At 33.9% G+C, this 26,263-nt stretch overlaps 4 protein-coding genes across 4 annotated transcripts; 2 read left to right on the forward strand and 2 right to left on the reverse strand.

Moving 5' to 3' along the window:
* Nucleotides 1-3,009: 3,009 nt before the first annotated feature.
* Nucleotides 3,010-4,920, forward strand: LOC116128889 (WAT1-related protein At2g39510-like). The gene is made up of 7 exons (XM_031414655.1): nucleotides 3,010-3,203; nucleotides 3,426-3,488; nucleotides 3,586-3,702; nucleotides 3,797-4,034; nucleotides 4,168-4,329; nucleotides 4,422-4,573; nucleotides 4,674-4,920. The coding sequence occupies exons 1-7, from the start codon at nucleotides 3,010-3,012 to the stop codon at nucleotides 4,918-4,920; spliced, it is 1,173 nt and encodes a 390-aa protein (XP_031270515.1).
* A 1,654-nt stretch (nucleotides 4,921-6,574) lies between these two features.
* On the forward strand, nucleotides 6,575-8,508 carry LOC116128890 (WAT1-related protein At5g13670-like). The gene is made up of 7 exons (XM_031414656.1): nucleotides 6,575-6,756; nucleotides 6,839-6,901; nucleotides 6,985-7,101; nucleotides 7,402-7,645; nucleotides 7,773-7,937; nucleotides 8,046-8,194; nucleotides 8,295-8,508. The coding sequence occupies exons 1-7, from the start codon at nucleotides 6,575-6,577 to the stop codon at nucleotides 8,506-8,508; spliced, it is 1,134 nt and encodes a 377-aa protein (XP_031270516.1).
* A 3,634-nt stretch (nucleotides 8,509-12,142) lies between these two features.
* Nucleotides 12,143-16,527, reverse strand: LOC116128860. Its single transcript, XM_031414631.1, has 6 exons — nucleotides 16,399-16,527; nucleotides 16,019-16,120; nucleotides 13,116-14,519; nucleotides 12,948-13,016; nucleotides 12,650-12,848; nucleotides 12,143-12,528 (listed from the first exon to the last, which is right to left on the reverse strand). Exons 2-6 carry the CDS (start codon nucleotides 16,019-16,021, stop codon nucleotides 12,458-12,460), a joined length of 1,746 nt encoding a protein of 581 aa, XP_031270491.1. The 5' UTR covers nucleotides 16,022-16,120; nucleotides 16,399-16,527; the 3' UTR covers nucleotides 12,143-12,457.
* A 6,621-nt stretch (nucleotides 16,528-23,148) lies between these two features.
* On the reverse strand, nucleotides 23,149-23,850 carry LOC116128835 (zinc finger protein ZAT11-like). Its single transcript, XM_031414601.1, has one exon. It carries the CDS (start codon nucleotides 23,802-23,804, stop codon nucleotides 23,268-23,270), a length of 537 nt encoding a protein of 178 aa, XP_031270461.1. The 5' UTR covers nucleotides 23,805-23,850; the 3' UTR covers nucleotides 23,149-23,267.
* Nucleotides 23,851-26,263: the final 2,413 nt, after the last annotated feature.

Below are 26,263 nucleotides of genomic sequence, written 5' to 3' on the forward strand. Positions count from 1 at the left end.
TTTTGGTAGAAGAAAAAGCTATAGAGTGGTGGAATTTTTAACTCTATTTCTCTCCTAACCGTGGGCAAGAACACATGGAATTTTTAGCTGCATTACTACAGTTATAACATTGATAAAAGAAGAAATAATGTGTATCCTTAACCAATATCCTTAGGGCTGAATAATTCGATAGAGACTCTTGGGTGCATTACTGAAGGGATATTGAGTTCGCGTTCCTCCTTGGTTGTTAATAGGGGTGGCTAATAGAGCTCTTACCCGATCGGTAGTTTCAGGATTTTAGAAGATTAGTTGAAGTATGCATATGCTGACTCAAACACCCCCAGTTATATATATATATATATACACGCACACACACACACACACACACACACACACACATATGGCATCCATGATCCGAAATTGTGGATTATACAATAATATTAATAATGATAAGAATGTAAGAAGACCTACACACACACACACACACAGGTCTTCTTACATTCTTATCATTATTAATACTAATGTATAATCCACAATTTCGGATCATGGATACCAAGTGTGTGTGTGTGTATATATATACTTGGTATCCATGATCCGAAATTGTGGATTATACATTAATACTAATAATGATAAGAATGTAAGAAGACCAATGTATATTAAAAGCACATGTTAATATTTAAGGTCGCAAAATACAAATTTTTGATGATACATAAAATAATTGGTTTCCTTGTCTTCACTTGTTGACAAATCCCTATGATATATACTGAAGTCATGCATTTTGATCAATATAATAAACTACAATATATAGTCTCTAAACAAAAATAATCTCACAACAACAACTATATATACATAGAGAGAGAGAGAGAGAGAGAGAGAGAGAGAGAGAGAGAGAGAGAGAGAAATCCAAGGGGGTACACAGTTCGACCAAATTAATTTATTAAAGAAAATGGCAAGCAAGTGGAAGTGCATGAAAGAGTACAAGAATTTCCTTTTTCTTCTTAACCCATTAACAATATGGGGAAACTAGGAATCGATTTGGACAATACATGGGATTTTTTTTTTTGGATAAAGTTATTTATACAAAGAGAGTTTATATAAAGTGACGTGGCACATCATGTGAGTGCCACGTGATATGAAGGTCCACATAATATTAATGTGGCATTAAGTTACGTAAATCCTAATGATATATGACATGCTTTATAACAAGTCACGTCAATTTGTACAAACTTTCTTTGTACAAGAGTTTATACAAATAGTATTACCCTTATTTCTTTGGGTAAAGGGTAAGCATTCCTTGATGACGCCGATTACTGCATGAGCCCTGTCCAGCACGTAGTACATGGGAATATTCAGGTGCTTGTAAAGGATATATTGGTGGTTTCCTAATAAGAAATTGAGTTAATGCTTCAACGTAAGAGAAGTGCAAATTAAATAAAAGATAAAGCATTATATGAATTAATGAGGTTATGAAGTATGAGATGGATAGCATTTTTGTTAGTGCTTTAATTTAATATCACCAACATAATCCACATTTGAGGCTAGCTGTAAACGAATCCTCTTTTGGCCTATATATTGACTTTTGATTCTCATTGGCAAGATTTATATTAATTTGAGAAAGCAGAAGTCAATATCAGGATTAAATTAATAGTCAACTGATTAGTTTTTTTACACCATAATGTCAAGGAATTGAGTACCAATATATATTATTATGAAAGAACTCGAAGATTGAATTAGGCTGCATTATCAAGTAATTCATATGATGTGGATACAAAAAAGGTCTAATTGTTTAGACCTCTTTTTAGTTTTTACGGCAAAACTAACCAAAAAGTTTAGGGATCAAATTATCTTAATTATTTAAGTATTTTACAACTATTGTCAACTAAATACAATAATTATTTATATATTTCACCGGAACCAAATACAATAATAATTAATCTCAAGGTTGTCAATGTCACTGATAATCCAATGTTTTTTGTAATAAAACATTATCGGAATCAAATTGTCCCTTATATGCAATATGGAAATCCACCAACTCTAGCTAAGAAAATAATGTGTAATATTTAATGAAATTACATCTTTTTTTTATTTGCAACTCAAACTATTGATGAAGTCGAGTCATATTAAGTTATATATGTAGCAACTGGAAGGTTTGCTTGGTACCCATAAATTTTACACCTATTTTAGAACAAAACAGAAGAAATGAGATATGTTATGGGTATCAAATGATTTGATAATTATTTTAAGTTAATGTAAGACTATAATTTATAATTAATTATATAGTTTAGCAACATACTTTCTATGATATGCACTAAAACTGAGCTATTGTAGAAAACACATTTTATATGTTCATTAAAGGCACCGACCCATACATGCACTAATCAATTATAAAATAAAAAACGAAAAACAAACTATGTTATATTAATACTATTATTTTCCTAAAACACTTTCATCGTTCGGCTCAATAATATATATATGTTGTCATTTTCAAGCAAACCCTGCTTTTTATATTTAATAAAAATTGACTCACAATCTAATTTTATAAACTTTTTTTTCACAATCCCGACGTATTAGCTCATAATTAGGCAGACAAGACTCATAGTAATCAAACATGACTTATTTACAAGCTGTCACGTCAGGATTGTGGAAGAAAATTGGTGAGATTGAGTTATAAGTGTTACCCTTTTATATTTTATAAACAATGGTAATTAGGTGGCCGATTAATCAGCAAACTAAAATGGTGTTTGATATATATAAATATGTGTGGAAAAGATTGCTTGCTGGCTAGCTAGCTTTATGATACTTTGAGTGAAATGAATGCTGCATTAAGATATGCTGTTGGTTTCATGATTTTACGTAGTGGAGTCCCTAGACTTCAAAAAGAGAAGACGTGTTAAGTTTGTAAATGTCCATGAAAATTAAACAGCTGCCCTTATTGTCTCTATATAAACAAGTTTACTCCTACTCCATTTTGCTCATCATAAACTTGTTTGACTTCACTATTTAGCTCGAGATAGAAAGAAAAATTGTTAAATGGGGTCATCTGGTGTCATGTGTAGTAGAGCTAGGCCATATCTGGCTGTGATTTTGCTGCAATTTGGATATGCAGGGATGAACATAATTTCTAAGTTTGCCCTAAATAAGGGCATGAGCCCACATGTATTGGCAGTCTATCGCCACGCTGTTGCCACTATTGTTATTGCTCCTTTTGCCATTTTTCTTGACAGGTATTGTATCTTTCTTTTCTCTCAATATGTGAGCTTCTTTGACGCTATATTGTTTCTCTTTCTCTTGTCGTTTTTAGAAAGCAGTTGAAATATTCTTTATTTAATTGTTTGTGTTAAAGTCTTTCTCAACATGGGTTTTTGGAATATAATTAATTTAAGACCTATATAAATATTATAATTAAGCTTTAAGAACTAATCATTTTCTACCATAATGTCGAACAGGAAAGTGAGGCCAAAGATGACCTTCTCCACCTTCATCAAGATATCATTGCTCGGCCTACTGGAGTGAGTCCTGACCATTAAGCAATATTATTTTATTCACCATCCTATAATCTTCAAATATTATATATATATATTAATAATTAAATCTGTCTATGTGCAGGCCCACAATCGACCAAAATTTGTACTACACAGGCATGAAATATACCACAGCCATATTCACATCTGCCATGAGCAATATTCTCCCTGCCTTCGTATTTTTGATGGCTTGGATCTTGAGGTAAAGTCAAATCTGTCCACATTAGAGAATGACTATATATGTATACACACTCGATGGTTCATGCATGATTAATTTTGCGAATGGTTTTTGGTAGACTTGAGAGGGTTAATATTCGGAAACTGCATAGCCAGGCAAAGATAATAGGAACCGTAGTCACAGTTGGAGGAGCAATGCTTATGACTTTAGTTAAAGGACCTATGATTGATTTGCCATGGATAAAAGTAAGTGACAATCAACAATCTTCAGCCACTTCCACAATGCAACATCCAATTGAAGGTGCAATTTTGATTGCAGTGGGCTGCTTCACCTGGGCTGCTTTCATCATTCTTCAAGTAAATATTATATAATTTATATACCAAAGCAATCAATAATATATTAATAATATTAACTAAACCACATATTTTAATTATCAATTTAAGTTGTGCAAGTAAATTAATAAATGAGTTGCTTGTTTGACTTGTACAGGCAATTACACTGAAATCGTATCCTACTGAGCTCTCCCTCACGGCTTTGATTTGCTTGATGGGCACCATTGAAGGCACGGTAGTGGCCTTGGTAATGGAAAGAGGCAACCCTTCAGTCTGGTCTATACATTTTGATTGTAAACTCTTAGCTTCTCTTTACAGTGTAAGAATTTTCTGTTCTTCCATCTCTAACGGATCCATTTATTCAATTGATACTGACATACAAATATTTTAATATATAATTCAATATTGCAGGGAGTCATATGTTCAGGATTGGCTTACTATATTCAAGGTGTGATAATGAAGAAGAAGGGACCAGTTTTTGTCACTACTTTTAGTCCTCTAAGCATGGTGATAGTGGCTATCATGGGGTCATTTCTATTAGCTGAGATTATGTATTTAGGAAGGTGCTTGTCATTTTCTCTCTACAACTTCCCCCACAATAATTAATTAAATATATAAATACCAAGACTAATTTTACTAAAAAAATTTGCATAAGTTTCGCAGGATTATTGGAGCACTTGTGATTGTGTTTGGCCTTTACTCGGTTGTGTGGGGCAAGAGCAAGGATGATGAAGCCCTATCAAGTTCAGGCATCAATAAGGCTGAATTAACGATTGATCTCCATCATCAACAACAACCAATGGCTAAAATGAGTGGGATAGTGGGGAGTCTGAATGAAGATATTGAAGATTCAATTGGCTTCGATCTTGATTTGACGTCCTCCACAAAACGAGCTGATGAATCTGTTTGATGCTGAAAAACCAAGAATTAAAAAAAAAAAAAAAAAAATTACATGCATGGGACGTTTTATGATCTTGGAATTAAATAATTCCAAGAATTAGTTCCATGCAACTTTGAATGAATTGAAGATGTGTAATGTGTGTGTTCTTGATTTGTTTTTAGATTTCCATAAGTTAATGAGACGGCATTAATTCAATTACAAAGCATAATCGTGCTTCTTCTTGCTACTTCAAACTTTTTATTTTTGTAATTATTATTAATTAAGAGTGTTTATGTTTCACGTTCTTCTTCTGAAATTAATATATTATTTAAAAGTTACTGACAACAGTAAATAAAGACAACATGAAACTATTCTTGGTCATGGTAGAAATTGCGGTAATTGAGGCCCTTAGACCAAGTCAACATTAGAAGAACATTGATTCAACAAAGTTAAAATGCCCGATTTGACGTAGAATTCAACATCATGTGGACTCGTGTTTCAAACATTCAATGGTTTCTCATGGTATGCACGTTCTACCAAATTTTGAACAAACGGGAGGTATAATTTTTTACATATTTTCTTTGAAACTAAAGCCAAAACCGCAAAAAACACCCAACCTTGGGCATTCCCAAAGTGACATGGCTAAGAGGAGCCAAAACAAACTTAATGTTTCTTTTTCTTTGAAATTATGTACTAAAGAGTGTCTGATAATTAGTATGTATAAGTAAAATATACTATTCTTTTAGCATTATTGGGTTTGCTCTCTATAGAACTAGTTAGGATTTTCTTTATTTAAATAGTATTATTATTATTATTATTTTGTCACCTTGGTTAATTTGTACACAAAAAATGTATATATGGCAATGTCTTTATATCTAGTAGTACTATACATTATATTTATTAACTGAAAAAGGAAATAGAAAAGTGTAGTGTGGTTGTGAAAGTAGTAATTAATCTCAAAGTTAAAATTATGTCATTAATTATTAATAATATATAATTAGTAATAGTCACTAATAACTGCCATAGACAGATGTTGAATGACTCATTCACGAAGCTTAATTGGTAGCTCTTGAAGTTGATATTATCTGTAACACTTAATTACATTAATTTAATACAACACAAATGAACTCATGTGGAATCATGTTTTATATAAATATATTTACAATAAAGATCGACTCATAATCTAATCCTACAAACTTTCTTTCACAACTCCGATATGACAGTTTGTAATTTGATAGATGAGATCCAATGAAATCTATCATTGGATAGACGGGATCCATTGTGAATTGATCAATTACGAATTGTCACGTCGAAGTTGTAAGAGAAAGTTTATAAGTTTGGGTTTTATAACAGTGACGGTTATATATGATATTTCGTGTGGGGCTAGATTAATAGATAACTTTATATTCTATGTATATTAGAAAAGAGGAACAAACATGTTGGTTGTCAAGTCTTGTGGAATATGATTTCTGCTTTTCCAGGGCCTAATTAATGACCCTCAATCTCGAAAGTTTTGAAGAAGACGTTAAGTCTTTGTAAAAAGTCTTTTGCTTGTACTGTTGTTGCTTCGATCACCCTTTGCTTGCCATGCTATAAATGAAGACGTCTTAGGCAAAACGTTTAATATCCGTGAAAAATATATATCATATATACACTAAAAAACTCTTGAGTAGATTATAAAGAAATGAGGTTTTTCAACAAATCAAAGCCATATTTGGCTGTGATTTTTATGCAGATTACCTATGCATTTATGTCCATAATTGCAAAGCGTGCTATGACCGATGGGTTGAGCCCACTTGTTCTGGTAGCACTCAGGATGCTCGTTGCTGCAATTCTCATTTCTCCTTTCGCCATTGTATTAGAAAGGTATGTATCTCTAACTCTTTAACTTTCTTTCTGTGTGAATTTTGATCAAATTTTAGAATGTTAATCATATTATATCTTACAGAAACACCAGGCCGAAGATGACATTCCCCATTTTTGCAAAGATCGTGTTGCTTAGTTTATTCGAGTAAGAATTTTACCTACCAAGCTACATTATTTTTTACCATAATTAAGAACACTTGAGAGTATTCAATCTATATATGTACACAGGCCTGTGCTTAGCCAGAATTTGTATTATACTGGGATGAAGTACACTACTGCAACTTATACAGTTGCCATGTGCAACATTCTTCCTGCCATGGCATTTATAATGGCTTGGATTTTCGGGTAACTATTCTCATCTCTTGTGTCTTTAGCTTGTCAAAAATAAAAATAAATAAATAATTAATAATTAATTAGTACCATTATGAATAAAGGGATGAAATAAAGAAAAAGAACGAAGAGTTCACAAAAAGTTTAGGAAAAAAGAAATGGAAGAACAAAAAAATCAAAATTAATTGGACAATTGTATCATCAAAAGTTCAAAAATCCTCATATAATAATCCAAAAATTGAAATAGAAAGAAAAAGTGGAGGTTTGTGATGATTTTTCAATCTAAGTTTCAATTTTTTGTGAATTTTTTTGCAGGCTTGAGATCGTGAAAATTAGTAAGGTCCATAGCCAGGCAAAGATACTGGGAACCATAGTGGCAGTCGGGGGAGCGATGATTATGACATTTGTGAAAGGAAGTCTTCTGGAGTTGCCATGGACGAATGGAAGAACTGGTGTTCATAATAAATCAGGAAGTGATATGCAAGATACAGATCTAATAAAGGGAGCTGTAATGATCATAGCTGGTTGTTTTTTCTGGTCTTGTTTCATCATTTTGCAAGTAAGAAAATATTCCTATCTGTATTGTTTTCACATTACAGATAAGAGTACTATTTACTAATCAACATCTTTTACTAAAACCATTCAGATTTAACTATAAAAACCAATTAAATGGGTTGTTTTTACAGGCATTTATATTAAAATCCTACCCTTCAGAGCTCACTCTGACCGCTTTGGTGTGCACACTAAGTTCCATGGAAGGCGTCATACTGGCGTTTGCAGTTGAACGAGGAAACACAAAAATCTGGTCAATATTCAACCCAGATGTCAAACTTCTAGCTGTGATTTATGGGGCAAGAACAAATCCTCAACTCCTAAAGAAAATCAAAATACTATATGATAATATTGAACCTAACAGTGATGTTTAATTTTATAATATATATATATATATATATATGCAGGGAATGGTGTCCTGCACAGCTTATTTCATGATGGGATGGTTAATGAAGAAAAGGGGTCCTGTTTTTGTGAGTTCTTTTAACCCTCTCGGCATGGTTATCATCGCAGTTTTGAGCTCATTTCTTCTAGCTGAGAAACTCTTCCTAGGAAGGTATGCATCAAATATGCGAAAACAAATTTTGTGATTAATAAAATTGTAGAGAAAATGTGAAAACAAAATTGATCCAACGTTTTGTTGTTATTATGAGTAGGGTTATTGGGGCAACTGTGATTGTCATTGGACTGTACATGATCTTGTGGGGTAAAAGCAAGGAGTATCGTCGCTCAAAATCACAAAACTGTGAAGATGCCGGGGCACAAAATGGTCAACAAATGGGTATAATGAATGGTGACACAGAAACTCCAAGTCATGAGTCCGCTGTGACAGTCGATAATAGACAGAGACCTGAAGAAGATTCCATTTAGATTTAACAAAAATTATGGTCCCCAATAAATGCTAAGATCTTAAAAGTTTTCCGAGTCAAACTGGTGGCTGCTGCCAACCTAAAATTTTTGTAGGGCCACCATAGTATAAATGCAGATCAGTTTCTGTTGTTGTGAAGAACAATTTATAGTTGTTCTTCATATTTCATTTTCTTAAAACAAATAATGTTACGAAATGAACCCATTGCTCATATCTCAAGTATTTGTTTGTATGAATGTGAGTTTAGAGATTAGATAGGTTCTACTTGAAGTAAAACGGGGAAACATAAGCTTTTTTGGTATGGGCAATACTAACTTAATCGTACAAATTTTCTCTCACAATTCCGATGTTACATTACATCTTGTAAACTTTGTAAGCTTAGATTAACTTTGTAAGCTTAGATTATGAGTGTTAGTTTTTAGGCCTAACTTCTCACCCAAAAGACTTAATTGAATGGGAGGATCGTCTACTCTTATAAACCCATTAGCTTGAGCGTACTTAGTAAATATAGGATTTTCAACAGTCCTTCTTACTGTGAAGCCTATATGGTCTACTTCTTTATGAATAGAGGTTGTTTGACAGCCCACCGCTGGTCTATCACTCAGCTCAAATGAGACTAACTCTGATTCTATTTGTTGATTTTTGGGTCTAACTCCTCACCCAAAGGATCTTATTGAGTGGAAGGATTATCCACTCTTATAAACGTATTGACTGAAGTGTACTTAGTCGATATGAGATTTTCCAACCGTAAGCCATTCTTCTGGGTATAAGAGGAAAAAAATCTAGAATGCCACGGGCAGCACGTCACTTGTATCACTCATCAATGCATTTACACTACCTATAAATATTTTCTTCTAAATCTTTATCATTAAAGTAATTGGTAGTTGTCAAAAATGTTTTGAGACTCGACTTCTGTATTGACCCGGTCAAGAGCTTGAGTCTCAGGTTGACCGGTCCAACTGATCCGATCGATGGGTTGAACTAATGACATCATTATGTTGACGTCGACAAACTGATGTCATAAAAAAATTTAAACCCTAAAAATTAATAGGAGCTTAAAAACTATTTTAGAAAAGACAAAAAGTCAAAAACTAATTTAAACTTTGAATTAAGTTGTTAATGAACAAGCCAATAAATAGATTAAGGACAAATGAATTAATTAAATTAAATTGAATTGAATAAGAAAACAAAAAGAGGATTCAAACTTCTGGAACTTGAATGGAAAAAAAAAATGATATTAAACAATAACCGAAATTTGATAATTTTAATAAATATATTAAAATGGAATTCTAATAAAAATAAATATAAAACAAATAATCCAACCATCCATTACAAGCTTTCTTCAAAATTTTCCTTCACTTTCTGTCACTATTACAAGCTTTTGAGTTTCACGTTGCTTTCTCTTGGCTTCGAATTGAATTGTATTTTGAAAATTGAAGTTGATCTCTCATTGTGCATCAAGATCTCGTAGTAACACAAACGTTGTATGTTAGATCCGGCAGAGGAGAGAGCGAGGATCTGAGAGTGGTTGGGAACCGAAGAGAGAGAGAGAGAGAGAGATTGTGTTCTCTTTCTCTTAGTTTTGTTAGGGCTTGTGAATCTGAGACGAGATGGCTTTGTCAGGCATGAGAGGACTCTCTGTTTTCATAAGCGACATTCGTAATTGCCAGAACAAAGAGGCGGAGAGACTTTAATCGTTGTGGTGGATGTGTTGCCGAAGGTGGTAGTTAGGATTAGTATTGCATCAGGGTCTGATTTTAATCGTTGAATGGGGTATGATTTAGCAAGGTTTATACGATACATAATACTATATACATCATTTTTATACAAAATTTTTCATATAATATTACGTGGCAAGATATGATCCGATGAAAATTTAATTTTAACTTTACATTACCCAATCATATTTTACCACATAATGTTATATGAGAAATGTTGTATGACAAGATATGAGTGGATAAAAGTTTAATTTTAATCTTATATTAGTCAATCATATTTTATCACATAATGTTGTATGACAATGATATATATGTAGTATTACTCTTATATGATTGTTAAAGATGTAATGGTAGAGTGTAGAGAGAGGTTATAATTGCATTAACTCGGTTTTGCCACAAAATCGGTTGGACCTACGGCTCGTTACAACAAACCCAGTCCAACCGTAGGTCAAAACGGGTTAATTGCACTCACCAGTCACCAATTTTCAGCCTTGACTGGCCCGGTTAAGCCCTCGGTTGCCAGTCTAATCGGTTGAATCGATCGGGTTGGATCCGATTTTAAAACATTGGTACATAGATAATGGAATACTCTCAAGTGCTCTTAAATATGATAAACATAAATATAGCTTGGTTGCAAAATTCTTACTCGAGTGAACTAAGCAACATGATGTTAGCAAAAACAGAGAATGTCATCTTTGGCTTTGTGTTCCTGGGGAAATAACACGATTAAAATTCACACAAAGGGAAAGAGAGTAAGAGATACATTTCTTAGACAATGCCAAAAGGAGCCACGAGAATTACTGCAACGAGCATCCTAAATGCCACTCGAACAAATGGACTCATCTCTGGTAGTAACGAACATCCTAGCTAGGTTCTTCAACAATGCAAAAGCCATACTTGGATGTCATTTTCATGTAGTTTAGCTATTCATTTATGTCCATAGTGCATTTATAGACGTAAATGAATAGCTAAACTATATAAAATTCATAGTCAAGCATGGCTTTGCAATGTTGAATGATAAAACTCAACAAAAAATGGAAAGATTAACTCACAATCTTATTTCTTATGTGCCATGTACAATAGAATTTATATACAGAGACTTGAGTTCAAGAAAAGAAAGAACAAAATATTGCTACGCATAAGGAGAAAAAGAAAAGAAAATAAGATAAACGGGAGCAATATATGCACAAAGCCGTTATCATCAACAAACTCCTTAAATTACTCCATGTATCACTTTCAGTTTGTCTGCACAATAAGTTCCACAGATTACTCCTTCAATTCTGCTCCATAATATCAGTTTCTCTGTATAATAAGTTCCACAGATTGCTTTTCAATTCTGCTCCATAGTATTGAAAAACCTAGTTAAGGATCTCATATCTTTTATAATCTGAGGAGATTATTGTGTTAATATATGAGTGTAGGTGGGGGGTTAGGTGGTGGTGGTTGATGGTAGGAAAGAAAGAAAGAAAGAAAGAAAGAAAGAAAGAAAGGTGAAAAAATGAAGGAGTGGGGGAGGGAGGGAGAAAATAGAAAAAATCAAGGGGCCTGAGAAGTATTAGGATTTTTGGGAACTTCTGAGCGGAACGTGATTAAGTGACGTCCTTAATTACTTACTAGTTACTACTCATCTCTTAACTTTCCCAAATTGGTTCAGTTGAAGATATCAAAATACCCCATTGCTAGGATTCCAACTTCTACATTCAAGGGTCCAAAGTGATATAATCTTACAAATTTCAAAACTACAGTACTATATTTCAAGAGTGATATTTATCTACCATTTATGAGCATGAGCATTAGGTTGAGGCTAGGAATTACTAACCTTTCGTAATTCCAATATTTCTAATTAACCCCAGCGTATTATACATTATTCATCGAAAGAACATGTTAGATGAGCATCGCCAGTTCACTCCGACCTGTATCAAAGAAAAATGCATTTTGTATTCCGCAACTAACATAGAGAAGGCACCTCTGGTGCTTCAAACTCACACTTTCATAAAAAGTTCCCTTTTAACAGATGATACAATTGTCCTGAACCAAAAACATAATTAAAAAGTCTTACTTGATTAAAAATAGATAGCCTGTGGCTACCCATCTGCTGAAATTATTAAATAATAAAAACCCAGTTTGTAACTACTTTGCTGAAGTTCACGGTTATTGGCTTATTGCTGCTACTATGAACAAATTACACAGCTTAACCCAACTCAATGACCCTCTGATACCAGAGTCTTCACCTTTAAGAGGAGGTGATGATATCATCCTTCCCATAAATACGCTGAAGTTCACGGGTGGCAGCTTGATATGAAGCTGAGAAGAAAAGCGAATTTGATTCAGAGAATAAATTTTTATTTTATTTAAAAGTAATGCCAGTCACTTTAATTCATCTACAATTGAATTACTTGAACCCCAAGAATGGTATCTGCTTTACCTTTCCAGATGCGGAAATTTTTCTGATTAACTTGTGATCCAGTCACAGTTTGAATTGCTTCAAACAGCATCTCCTGAGGAGAACTCTTCAGCTCTTGCACAACTGCATATATGGTCTTTCCATTCTCGAAGTATATGTGATTGTTGGGGTGTTTGGTCTTGCAATTAGCATGACGCTCAAACTCATAAGCATTCAAAGCCTGCGTAATACAATTTTAATGAACTGTTGAAGTAATGAAACTTAAATTGAATATGTATTGGTTAACTTAAATGAAGCTGAAATGTACAGAGTTGCTTACCTTGGTGAAGTTGCAGTCTTTGCAGCCACATAGATACCCAGTTCCTTTAATGGTTCCTTTAAGATTTTTCTACCCAGACAGTAAGTCAAACAATGTCAAAAAGAGTTACAGGGATATTCACATTCTTTAAATACGAAACAAAAATTTAGCATAGGAAATAAAATGCACCTCTCTTGACCAGGAGACGTACTTGACAGGAACACCATCAAGCATACCAGTTGATAGCAAACTTTTGACATTTGAGGGGAAGCTGTTTGCAGGAACCTTCCTAGCAGTCTTCGGCTCTTTGGTTTTAGGTACCATATCAGTTTTAGTATTTGAATTGGAAGAGCTAATGCCAACTGAATCCACATTTGGCTCAACCAAATCCTTCTGGCCTGGTTCTTCTGAAGCTTGAGCTGAGCTCCGAGTACCCATCAACGAATCATAGCTGCTAATGATATTCCCAGAGGGATTTGTCTCGGTTTCATCTTGAAAAACTCCAAAACATAATGTATTTGTCTCACCCTTATCGTAGTTGTGGCCAATAGAGAGAACTCCAGAATCCCCTTTGTTTTGAGAAGAATCCACAGATGTGATGTTGGAATCTGGCTTGTCATATGTAGTAGCGATTGCCACGATATTATCAGTTCCCTTACTGTAGGAAGAATTCATTGAAATGAAATTCTCATTTGCGTTATCATAGGTGTGGCCCATTGAAATAAAATTCTCATGCTCTTTGTTATAGGAGGAACCCATTGATATGACATGGCCAACACCCTTTTCAGAAGACTGGCCAATTGATATAAAATTGCCATCCCCTTTGTCAAAGGACTGACCCATTGATAGTATGTTCTCATTTCTCTTGCTATAATTGTAACCCATCGATATGAAATTCTCATCTCCCTTGTTTAAGCTGTGGCCCATTGAAGTGAAACTGGTGTTGGCCTTACTAAAGGTGTGGCCAATCGATATAGTATTCTCATCTGAATTATTGTTATTTGGACCCAATGATATAGTGCTGCTATCACTCTTATGATAGGTAGTACCCATTGAAATTGTGCCATCATCTCCCCTACTATATGAGTGCCCCATGGGTGCTGATATTCCATTGCCAGAGTCCTTAACTTGATTGACTTTGACCTTTCTAATTCCACCAACATTGAAACCTGAAGGATCTTCAACAAAATGAGAAGTAGACAAACCCATTGACGAATCATTATAGTGATCCTGGAAATCCTTTCTTCCTATATTTGAACTTCCACCATCAACAGGAATGTTCCTATCAACCAGATTGACAGTCCGTACAGGCTCAGATCCAAATAGGCGGTCAGGGAATTGCCCTGAGACTGTCTGAAAACCAGAAGTGTTATGCCATGGAGAAACATTCCAATGTGGAATTCCCGAAATTGTTCTGCTGTTAACAGCTTCTACTGCTTGCTTCTTGTTACTGAACATTTCTGGTGTGGTAGCATCCATGAACCACTGATGACCACGCTTGGGTTCAATTCTTGAGGAATTATCATAACCCATCTCTGCATCAGTTAGACACCCAGCATCTCTTGGCATCCAAAAGCTTTTGTGCTGGAAAGACTGCCACAAAAAAAAAATGGTAGGAACACCATTAACTGGAAGTTATAACTTTAAGACAACAACAGTAGCTTAAAAACAAATGAGAAGCTGGTCATACTGCAAAATTATGATTAAAAGAATAATATAAACTAAGAAGGAAAGGAGGAAACAGAAAGGAAAAAAGAAGAAATATTGCACATTAAGAGAAGAAGAAACACACCATATAAATTTGAGAAATACCAATGAAACTTATTCTATTTAACATAAGGTATTAATCTGTTCAATATATCTTTCTTTTTTTATTTTTCCCCTCTTGCACATTCCTTTTATACATTCTACATTTGATACAACCCTCGGTAAACTCTATGAGCTTACAAACATATATATTACAACAATATGAAAGTAAACTGTAAATATATCTTACTTAAGTTAAAAATTCACATAAAGAATATCTCTTCATAAATGGAAAGATGATAATTCACCGGATTTTTACAACTATTCATCTCCAAAATCTCGCCCGTCTAGACATTTGGCAGCATTATCATACCCATAGTACCAGATAACTCACTACATTATTCCTCCCAACATGTTATACAAAAATGGAATTATACTGACAAATAACAATTACCTAATACAAATGCAATGAAATGTAATAATCATCCACCAATCTAGTAGCTTATAGTCACGTGTTAAAACTCGCTCAAAACTATTCATCTCCAAAATCTCGAGTGTCTAGACATTTGGCAGCCCATTGTCAGTCAGACCCACATTACCTTATCACTCACTATATTATTTCTCCCAACTTGTTATACCAAAAAGGAACTACACTGACAACAATTACCAAATACAAATGCAATGAAACTTAATAATCATCCACCAATCTAGCAGCTTATACCCACGTGCTAAACCTCGTGTCTGCAATTCTGTAGTAATTAACTTACAAAATCATTAAACAACTCCGATCACCATAATTAAATGTTTTAGATTAAACATCACCGTCATTAACTTATTTAAACATTCATATCCACACACAATCTCAGATTAAATCTGAAAACTTCAACCAGTACAGATAACAATTATGAATTACCTAATACAAATGCGATGAAACTTAATAATCATCCACCACTCTAGCAGGTTATAGACACGTGTTAAACCTCGTGCCAGCAATTCTGTAGTAATTAACTTACAATATAATTGAAACAACTCCGATCACCATAATTACATGTTTTAGATTAAACATAACCCTCATTAACTTAGCTAAACATTCATATCCACAACACAATCTCAGATCAAATCCAAAAACTTCGACCAGTCAGAACACTGTTATTAAAACTACTTGTAATAGTTACTTATCACTTAAAATGCCACACAACAGCAAAACCTCAAACATAGCAAACACATTAAACAACAAACAAACAGAACACAATAGATAATGTCATAATCATTCAAAATTTTATTAAAGAAATGGAAACTTTCAATTCTGGATATAGCATTTTCATGCAAAAGCTTTCAAAGCCTACCATTTTCGCTGCTCCAACTCAACTACTCAACTGCTTCAAAACCTGTACCACCTTAATCCTTATACTATGCCGTTTTGTCTACTCATCAGCTTCTAACAAAATCTGACCAAAAAAAAACAATTAAGAAAAAAAAAAATAAACATGGAAGAAAACCTAACAGTTTATTTAAATCAACAAAATTACAAACAATCAAAACTCGATTCAAACGACATGCAATTTATGATCCAAAGAGAGAAACTATACACGGTTATAGAGACATAGACATTGACTATAATTCAAAAATCTACCTACATAAACATGCACAAACACACATTTATATACACACGCGCCTCAAAACAGTGATCAATGAGAGAATTTTATCTTGTCTAAAGAGAAACTACCTTCAGTAAGATTTTCCAGATTAATCACCGGAGATGATCTCCGGCTCCGGAAGGTTTTTTTTAATTTTAATTTTGGTTTTTTTGGACAGGGGAGTGACTTCAGTAAGCAGAAGAAGAAGCTCAGGTCAGTCTGAGTTTTTAAAAATGAGGAGAGAAAGATAGTGTACAGCTTTTTCTATGAACACTATTTATCCCAGGTTCATCGGGATCGTTCAAATTGAATCGATTGTGATTTTGAGGGAATCGTGACCGTTGAAAGTGGTTACTGGATTTCAAGGAATTTTTTATGGCATTTCAGTGAAGTCAAGTTTGGCAATGATCATTGATACTATTCAAGGTAATGATTCCACGTGGATTAATCCTATAGGTTTACACGTGTAATGTACTAGGTTGCTTCACTTGTTATTACCCCGTGAAAGTGATACCATGGGAAGGAAAAAATGTTAGTTGCATACTAGCCAACCAACGATCGCCACGTCATTATTCATGGGGCTACAAAAACTATTATTCTACTACTCTTCGTACGTGATCATAACCCTGTAATTATTTTAAATTTAACCAAAAAGTCTGAAAATGTTTTATCATAGAAATAACGATATGCTTTCACTAATATTATTTCAAATTTATCATTATCAATTTCAATAATTAAAACAGAAATTTATTAAAAAAATTAATTAATATAAATTATGGTTAATTTTTTATTATTATTATTATTGTGAATGTCATTATTGTAAATTTAAAGCTTTTATGGTTGTCTGAGTTGGAAACTTGAGTGTGACAACAAATGACTCCACATTTTGTAAACAAAATACCAATTTTAATCACTCTTAATATATGGTAAGTTGGTGAGGGACATTATGGTAATATAATAATGAAATGTCATTTGTTACTTCACACAATTCATCAAGTTTAATGGACCAATATTCAATCTTGGCCATTAATTTCACTTCCATCCCCATAATGTCATGCATCATGCTTATATGATACTTATTACCTCCTTGAATTCAATTGCAAGTGATTAGCTTATGAATAAATCAATGTATTAGACAATAGTATAACTATAATATAAGCGATAATGTTATCTGATCGATATAACCTAACTCAAAATAATTTTTATAAAGGAATGTATAATTTTTTTTATTTTAATTTGAATTATTTAATTGGGGGACTCAAATAAGAACTAATACCAAATTAAGTTTGTTTTTAAATTTTAACAGGGTAAACTTCCAAATTGGAGCTCTAGGATATATTTGGAAAATAATACTTTGCATTTTATTAGTTTATTAAATTTCCATAGATGTAGATTATGTTACCTTCTTTAATATTTGTTACTGAAGATAAGAAAAAACATGCAATTCATGCTTGTAGAGTTGTAGTACTTAGATTCTCTGTTAAATTGTTCAATAATTGTGGTACCAAAACCAAAGTTGTTCCACATTAAATGCTTCTTGTTCTTAATTAAAAGCCCTCGTAATAAATATAAGCTAATTTTAGACCAACTCCAACTTAAAAGAAGAACAATAATCTAAAGCCTTTGGGTTCAAATTTTGGGCTCTTTCTAACTTTTGGCCCATGGTCTTATAATTTCGTTAATTTTGTGCAATGTAAAGTGGGCACTAATAGGGAAAAGATTGAATTATAATACAATCTTACAAATTTTTTTTTATAACTCTAACATGATAGCTCACAATTGGGCAGATAAGACCCACAATTGGATAGACAAGACTTATTATGAGCTGGCCAATTGTGAGCTGCCACGTCGGGATTGTGAGAAAAAATTTGTGAGATTGGGTTGTAAGTAAAATATTGTTCTATCTAATAAAAGTAATACCTCTATGACATTAACTCAAATGAGTTGGTTTGTTGGTCAAAAAAGTTTGCTCTCTTCATTGACTTCCTCGGTTCAAACCTTAGACTACCTATCACATTTGTTATTTACTTTAGAACATTGTGTTTGTAAAGTATTCAATGGTCATTTGTGACTTATCTTAGAATATTGAGTTTGTAGGGCATTCAATGGGGCCTCCCAAGGATTAGCGGAGATTATCGAGACATCCTAGTCATAAAAAAAAAGAGTAAACGACATTTTCCCACCTAAGGTTTGGCGAATCTACAAGTTCCCATCCTTAGTTTCCTAAATGTAGATTTCCACCCTTAAATTAATTGAAAATTGTTTAATCTAACAATTAAAAGGGTAAAATGGTCATTTCAAAGATGAAAATTTCAAAATAACCCTTCATTTCTCAAATTTACCCCATCGAAAAATTTCAAAATAACCCTTGACTTCTCAAATTTACCCCATTGGTGATTTTAGGCCATTCCGGCCTGTTCTCGGTGCAGTCGACCTCTCTTGACACCACCATTACAATCCCCTCAACCTCCACATCAAAACCCCTAACCTCCTCGCCTGATTGAACCCCCCAATCGCTAGCTACAGCTCTTAGTTTCAGTCAGCGTTTCATCCAAATTTCGGCAAGTCCCGACACTAGAAACCACCCCTAACACCACCAATAGCATCACCGGCTTCTCCCCATCGAAACCCCCAACGTCGCCAACTGCAATTGTTTGTCGATTGCCGCCGCCTTTCCCTTAGGTTTTTGCGCTTTGTCGCACCTTTCCAGCCAAATTCTAGCACCTCGCCAAGGTGTAATCGGGTGGAAAAGTTAGGGGTTTTGGTGAGGAGGATAAGGGAATGCTGATGATGGTGTCGGAATCAGGCCAGATTTTTGGCTTGGCCGGGATCCTCTAAAGGTTATTTGAGAGAAATTTGAGATGTATGAGTTATTTTGAGAGAAAAGCAACGGTGTTAATTTAAGTGTCAAAATTTGCAATTTATGAAACCATGGGTGGGAACTTGCAGATTCGCCAAACCTTGGGTGGGAAAATGTTGTTTACTCTAAAAAAAAATGTCTATGACATTTTCCCTAATTATCATAATAGGAATGACTTAATAAGAAAGTGATTAGTTCTTAATGATAGTTTCTTATCTCTAATATCAGATATGTCATTGCATTAATTTATTTCTTTATTTATATTTCAATAAACAAATTGATACCATTCATAAATGCAATGGCCTAATTTCTTCAAACTGTATATAATTGTTGTACTTAATTTCAACTGATACATGCGTGTTCCCCTTTTTAAACATGACTTGACTAAAAAAACTAGTCATGAAATGTCATTATTGAACATTGATTAATGGAGTTCCTTTACAAGTCTTTTACCAAAANCTTCATTGACTTCCTCGGTTCAAACCTTAGAGCCATCTATCACATTTGTGATTTATTTTAGAACATTGTGTTTGTAGAGTATTCAATGGTCATTTGTGACTTATTTTAGAACATTGAGATTGTAGGGTATTCAATGGGTCCCTCAGGGATTAGCAGAGATTATCGAGATATCCTGGTCATAAAAAAAAAAAAAAAAGAGTAAATGACAGTTTCCCACCTAAGGTTTGGCAAATCTACAAGTTCTCATCCCTAGTTTCATAAATTGTAGATTCCCACCCCTAAATTAGCAGAAAATTGTTTAATCTAACATTTAAAAGGGTAAAATGATCATTTCAAAAATGAAAATTTCAAAATAACCCTTGACTTCTCAAATTCACCCCACCAGTGATTTCAGGTCATTCCAGCCTGTTCTCGGTGCAGTCAACCTCTCTTGACACCACCATTACAATCCCCTCAACCCCCACATCAAAACCCCTAACCTCTTCGCCTGATTGAACCCCTCGATCGCTAGTCGTCGCTCTTAGTTTCAGTTGGCGTTTCATCCAAATTTCGGCAAGTCCCGACACTAGAAACCACCCCCAACACCACCAATAGCATCACCGGCTTCCTCCCATCAAAACCCCCAACATCGCCAACCGTAATTGCTCGTCGATCGTCGCCGCCTCTCCCTTAGGTTTTCGCGCTTTGTTGCACCTTTCCAGCCAAATTCCAACACCTCGTCAAGGTGTAATCGAGTGGAAAAGTTAGGGGTTTTGGTGAGGAGGATAAGGGATTGCTGATGGTGGTGTCAGGGGGGGGGGGGGTCCAATGGTGTCGAAATCAGACCAGATTTTGGGCTTGGCCGGGATCCTTTGAGGGTTATTTGAGAGAAATTTGAGATGTATGGGTTTATTTGAAAGAAAAGCAACGATGTTAATTTAAGTGTCAGAATTTGCAATTTATGAAACCTAGGGTGGGAACTTGCAAATTCGCCAAACCTTGGGTGGGAAAATGTTGTTTACTCTATGACATTTTCCCTAATTATCAAAATACGAATGACTTAATAAGAAAGTGATTAGTTCTTAATGATAGTTTCTTATCTCTAATATCAGATATGTCATTGCATTAATTTATTTCTTTATTTATATTTCAATAAACAAATTGATACCATTCATAAATGCAATGGCCTAATTTCTTCAAANTAGATGTAGATTATGTTACCTTCTTTAATATTTGTTACTAAAGATAAGAAAAAACATTGCAATTCATGCTTGTAGAGTTGTAGTACTTAGATTCTCTGTTAAATTGTTCAATAATTGTGGTACCAAAACCAAAGTTGTTCCACATTAAATGCTTCTTGTTCTTAATTAAAAGCCCTCGTAATAAATATAAGCTAATTTTAGACCAACTCCAACTTAAAAGAAGAACAATAATCTAAAGCCTTTGGGTTCAAAATTTGGGCTCTTTCTAACTTTTGGCCCATGGTCTTATAATTTCGTTAATTTTGTGCAATGTAAAGTGGGCACTAATAGGGAAAAGATTGAATTATAATACAATCTTACAAATTTTTTTTTATAACTCTAACATGATAGCTCACAATTGGGCAGATAAGACCCACAATTGGATAGACAAGACTTATTATGAGCTGGCCAATTGTGAGCTGCCACGTCGGGATTGTGAGAAAAAATTTGTGAGATTGGGTTGTAAGTAAAATATTGTTCTATCTAATAAAAGTAATACCTCTATGACATTAACTCAAATGAGTTGGTTTGTTGGTCAAAAAAGTTTGCTCTCTTCATTGACTTCCTCGGTTCAAACCTTAGACTACCTATCACATTTGTTATTTACTTTAGAACATTGTGTTTGTAAAGTATTCAATGGTCATTTGTGACTTATCTTAGAATATTGAGTTTGTAGGGCATTCAATGGGGCCTCCCAAGGATTAGCGGAGATTATCGAGACATCCTAGTCATAAAAAAAAAGAGTAAACGACATTTTCCCACCTAAGGTTTGGCGAATCTACAAGTTCCCATCCTTAGTTTCCTAAATGTAGATTTCCACCCTTAAATTAATTGAAAATTGTTTAATCTAACAATTAAAAGGGTAAAATGGTCATTTCAAAGATGAAAATTTCAAAATAACCCTTCATTTCTCAAATTTACCCCATCGAAAAATTTCAAAATAACCCTTGACTTCTCAAATTTACCCCATTGGTGATTTTAGGCCATTCCGGCCTGTTCTCGGTGCAGTCGACCTCTCTTGACACCACCATTACAATCCCCTCAACCTCCACATCAAAACCCCTAACCTCCTCGCCTGATTGAACCCCCCAATCGCTAGCTACAGCTCTTAGTTTCAGTCAGCGTTTCATCCAAATTTCGGCAAGTCCCGACACTAGAAACCACCCCTAACACCACCAATAGCATCACCGGCTTCTCCCCATCGAAACCCCCAACGTCGCCAACTGCAATTGTTTGTCGATTGCCGCCGCCTTTCCCTTAGGTTTTTGCGCTTTGTCGCACCTTTCCAGCCAAATTCTAGCACCTCGCCAAGGTGTAATCGGGTGGAAAAGTTAGGGGTTTTGGTGAGGAGGATAAGGGAATGCTGATGATGGTGTCGGAATCAGGCCAGATTTTTGGCTTGGCCGGGATCCTCTAAAGGTTATTTGAGAGAAATTTGAGATGTATGAGTTATTTTGAGAGAAAAGCAACGGTGTTAATTTAAGTGTCAAAATTTGCAATTTATGAAACCATGGGTGGGAACTTGCAGATTCGCCAAACCTTGGGTGGGAAAATGTTGTTTACTCTAAAAAAAAATGTCTATGACATTTTCCCTAATTATCATAATAGGAATGACTTAATAAGAAAGTGATTAGTTCTTAATGATAGTTTCTTATCTCTAATATCAGATATGTCATTGCATTAATTTATTTCTTTATTTATATTTCAATAAACAAATTGATACCATTCATAAATGCAATGGCCTAATTTCTTCAAACTGTATATAATTGTTGTACTTAATTTCAACTGATACATGCGTGTTCCCCTTTTTAAACATGACTTGACTAAAAAAACTAGTCATGAAATGTCATTATTGAACATTGATTAATGGAGTTCCTTTACAAGTCTTTTACCAAAAAAAAAAAAAGGTTCCTTTACAAGTCATTACTCATTAATACTGATAAGGAAGTTTTCCTTTTTTTCTCCTTCTTCACCAAGTCTAGCTACCATTTTATAGAGTGGCATTTAGTAATAAAACTATAGGTTCCTTCGTATTAAATGTAAGAACATTATATTTCTTGTTTCACAAACAACAACTAAGATTATTCATGAAAATTTGCGTATTTAATTGGGAAAATATTTGATGAATTGAGTTCTAGTTTTTGTTCTTCAAAACCATAATTAATAGGAAGACGTATCCCACTTCTCGTAAACTCTTCCTTTTGACCTCATCCTTCCCTCACCGTGATATAATAAATCAAACCATAAATATCATCATGTTTTCTATTGATGTTTCTGTAAAAATATTATCAATGAACAAATATATATCAACACCAAAGGTAACCCAGAAAATTTGTAAAAACAAAACAAAAGAAAGTGGGAAAACAAAAAAAAAAAAAAAAATCCTATATTGTAATAACTAATAAGGCTAATGAACAATTTACAAGAAGCAATCAACCATGGGAGCTGATTTGTTACCGAGTTTAAACAACTCCAAATCATTCTCATGTGGAGTCAAGTTCAAATCCAAACACAAAACCCTTCTGCTATTACCTTTCTTCAGGACTCCCACATCGCCATGGCCATCAGAAACTTCACCACTGAAATTCAAAGCCGGCTGGAGATTCTCATTATTCAACCCGCCGGCTCTATGTCTCCTCATGTGACCGCCCAAGGCTTGGCCGATGGCGAACTCGAGGCCGCATATTGAGCACTCGTGCGTTTTGGGTTTAACCGGCGACTGGCTCTCGAGGTTTCCCTCCATCAACCGCGGCTTCTTGTGACTCGCCCGGTGGCCTCCCAGGGCTTGAAACGACGGGAACTGCCGGTTACAGGTCTTGCACTCGAAGACGCGGCTTGTGGTTGAAGGCATGCTGTTAACCATGGCTTCCAGGTCTCGTCCATGTGAAAGTAACATCAAGCAGTTGGCCATGGTTAAGCTATCGAGCTCCGTTGCTTCTCGAAAACCTCTCTTCATGGTGTGAAACGAACTGTGGTTTAGCGTGGAATTCAAGTGAAATGAATCGGTTTATGAGCATGCAGGGTTTGTATTTATAGGTTGGTTTAAGTTTTAAGACGAGGCGGCATTGACTTTTTCAGTTGACTATTCAGAATGACGGTAATGCCCTTATCTTTCTTCCCACATAAGTTATTAAAATATCAGTTAACGAGCTTGGGTGTGAAAAAAGATCATATAAAAACAACACGTCAGCGTGACCTAGTCTCTGAACCAACAGACGCGTAGAAGGGGAGTTCATATCCTCCTAGAATTAGAATTATAAAAAATTTCTAGAAGATTTTCTAATTGAAATAAATAAAAATATAATCAATTATTTTGATCGAAATAATATTGGTGAATTGAGTTTTCACGTGTCCATATAATAATTAATTAATTTTAAAATAACAATTGGACTAAAGAGACCATGAAGCTTCGTATCGTGGGATGATTGAATTTGAGTGTTCAATGTGTAAAGGGGTATCTTAACGTGACTGACAATCCAGCGGGATTTATACAAGGCCGCTGGGTTTTGAGTCTTGTTGAAATGTGACAATTTAGAGTGGCTTGAATGATGTGTCAAATGATAGACCATAGATTTATTTCCTAAATTTGAGCTTATCTGTTTATCGAAAATGGAGTTGTTGAGGGGGTTGGTACATTTTATTTCTACAATTTCTATGAACTTGCAAAGTAGAAGAAAAAAAAATTGCCAGTCCAACACGATCAATTTATTATTGATCTAGTGTTATTGACTGTTGAGTATCATCATTCTTGATGATGTTGGTTTGGTTTATTAAGAGATGACAGATTAAGGAATAATAGTTTATTTTAAATCATGATTTCTTTGAAAGATTATTTGTAATGATGCAAATATCAACATGACCTAATTAATTCCTTTTTCAGAGCCCACTCTTCATAATTTCTCAAAACAATAATAAATATTCAATTATTTTTATGTTAATTATCAAATAATTATAAACTTTAATTACTATTTTGGCATGAGTTTTTTTTTTTTTTTTTTTTTTTTTTTTTTTTTTATGACCAAATTAATTTACGCACACTTCAGCTAATTCTTCAGAACTGTGAAACTACCGACCGTGTAAAAGCTCAAGTGACTATCTCTATTAACAACCGATGAGGGACTAAAACTCAAAACCTCTTGAGTAATACACCCAAGAGTCTTTATCGAATCACTCGATCGTCCATGAGTGGTTTTTTGGCATGAAAGTCGAAGTCACTTTAATGGGGTTTCTCTTTTTAGAATTTTATGAAATATAATTATATAGATCTTTCATTTTTATTTATCAAAAATATGAAAGATTTTAAGTGGATTTCCAACTCTAGCTCTACTGTCCTAAGAATATAATAGTTGTATTTTTCAGATTTTATTTTTAAAATACAATACTAAACACGTTGTTTAACATATTTTTTTTTTAATTCATGAAATATAAATTATTTTAAGGAAACATTAAATTATTAATGGAAAAAAAATGACCAAACTTAAACAAAAGTATATGAGAGAACAACTTGATTAACGTGGTTTAAGTACCAATCTCAATCTCAATCCTATCAAAATTAATTACTTAATTAGTTAAGTAAAACCAAATTTAATTTTCTCTAGTTGTAGCATCACTCTATACCAATTAATTAAACATCAAAGTCAGACTCATTTTGTCGTCGTTTGCGAACTTGAGAAGAAAACTGAGGGAGTTAGTTTCAAAATCACAGTGCCGTGCAGTTCAATACATTCGAATCACTACTTTCATTTAATATATGGTTCCTTAATATGTATCTTCATTATAATATAATTATATACATTCGTCACATTAAAAAAATTTTATTTATTATTTTATTTTATTTTTCTTAATGATTATCGAAGGATTAGAGCAAGTAATATAGGTAGTTGGAGACTAAGTAGTCGGTTTAATTAATTTAATTTAATTAGATTTTAACTTATTAAATAGGATTTAGTTTACTCTAATTATAATATAATTCTTGCGTTTCACAAGTTGCTTGTTTGGACCAATAAGAACTCGAAGAAAATTCTTAGAATATATTTTTTGTTTTTATTAGTAATTTCGGTATGTTAAAGGAGTGTTTTTGACCAACTATTGTAATAATATTTAACTAACTTATAATATTATTTTTATTTATAATATATTTGTATTGTAATTAAAAATAGTAAGTATTGTTGTACACTTTACCTGTGGAATATAATATGAATTAATCCATACCGTACGATCTTATGACGATTATAGTGAGAAAATTTGGAAGGTTTGATGTGGATTAAGCTTATTGTCGTTTATGTGTGATCAAAGAAGTAGAAATTTTAATTCTATGGTTGATTGTTTCACAAGTGAACTTGTCATTCTTTTTGTTGTACTAGATATTATTTTATAGACGTTTCTTACAATTTCACCCCTAAGATTTCGGACGAT

Source organism: Pistacia vera, unplaced genomic scaffold, assembly GCF_008641045.1.
Source record: "Pistacia vera cultivar Batoury unplaced genomic scaffold, PisVer_v2 Contig204, whole genome shotgun sequence".
NCBI classification, from domain to species: Eukaryota; Viridiplantae; Streptophyta; class Magnoliopsida; order Sapindales; family Anacardiaceae; genus Pistacia; species Pistacia vera.

Excerpts from the sequence above, each read along its gene's own strand:
- LOC116128889 (XM_031414655.1), top strand. The coding sequence starts at position 3,010 with ATGGGGTCATCTGGTGTCATGTGTAGTAGAGCTAGGCCATATCTGGCT. Across the intron at positions 3,489-3,585 it reads TCATTGCTCGGCCTACTGGA|GCCCACAATCGACCAAAATT; the intron begins GTGAGTCCTGAC and ends GTCTATGTGCAG. Across the intron at positions 4,035-4,167 it reads CTGCTTTCATCATTCTTCAA|GCAATTACACTGAAATCGTA; the intron begins GTAAATATTATA and ends TGACTTGTACAG.
- LOC116128890 (XM_031414656.1), top strand. The coding sequence starts at position 6,575 with ATGAGGTTTTTCAACAAATCAAAGCCATATTTGGCTGTGATTTTTATG. Across the intron at positions 6,757-6,838 it reads TTCGCCATTGTATTAGAAAG|AAACACCAGGCCGAAGATGA; the intron begins GTATGTATCTCT and ends TATATCTTACAG. Across the intron at positions 7,938-8,045 it reads TTCTAGCTGTGATTTATGGG|GGAATGGTGTCCTGCACAGC; the intron begins GCAAGAACAAAT and ends ATATATATGCAG.
- LOC116128860 (XM_031414631.1), bottom strand. Across the intron at positions 12,849-12,947 it reads AAGACTGCAACTTCACCAAG|GCTTTGAATGCTTATGAGTT; the intron begins GTAAGCAACTCT and ends TGTATTACGCAG. Across the intron at positions 12,529-12,649 it reads AAATTTCCGCATCTGGAAAG|CTTCATATCAAGCTGCCACC; the intron begins GTAAAGCAGATA and ends TTTTCTTCTCAG.
- LOC116128835 (XM_031414601.1), bottom strand. The coding sequence starts at position 23,804 with ATGAAGAGAGGTTTTCGAGAAGCAACGGAGCTCGATAGCTTAACCATG.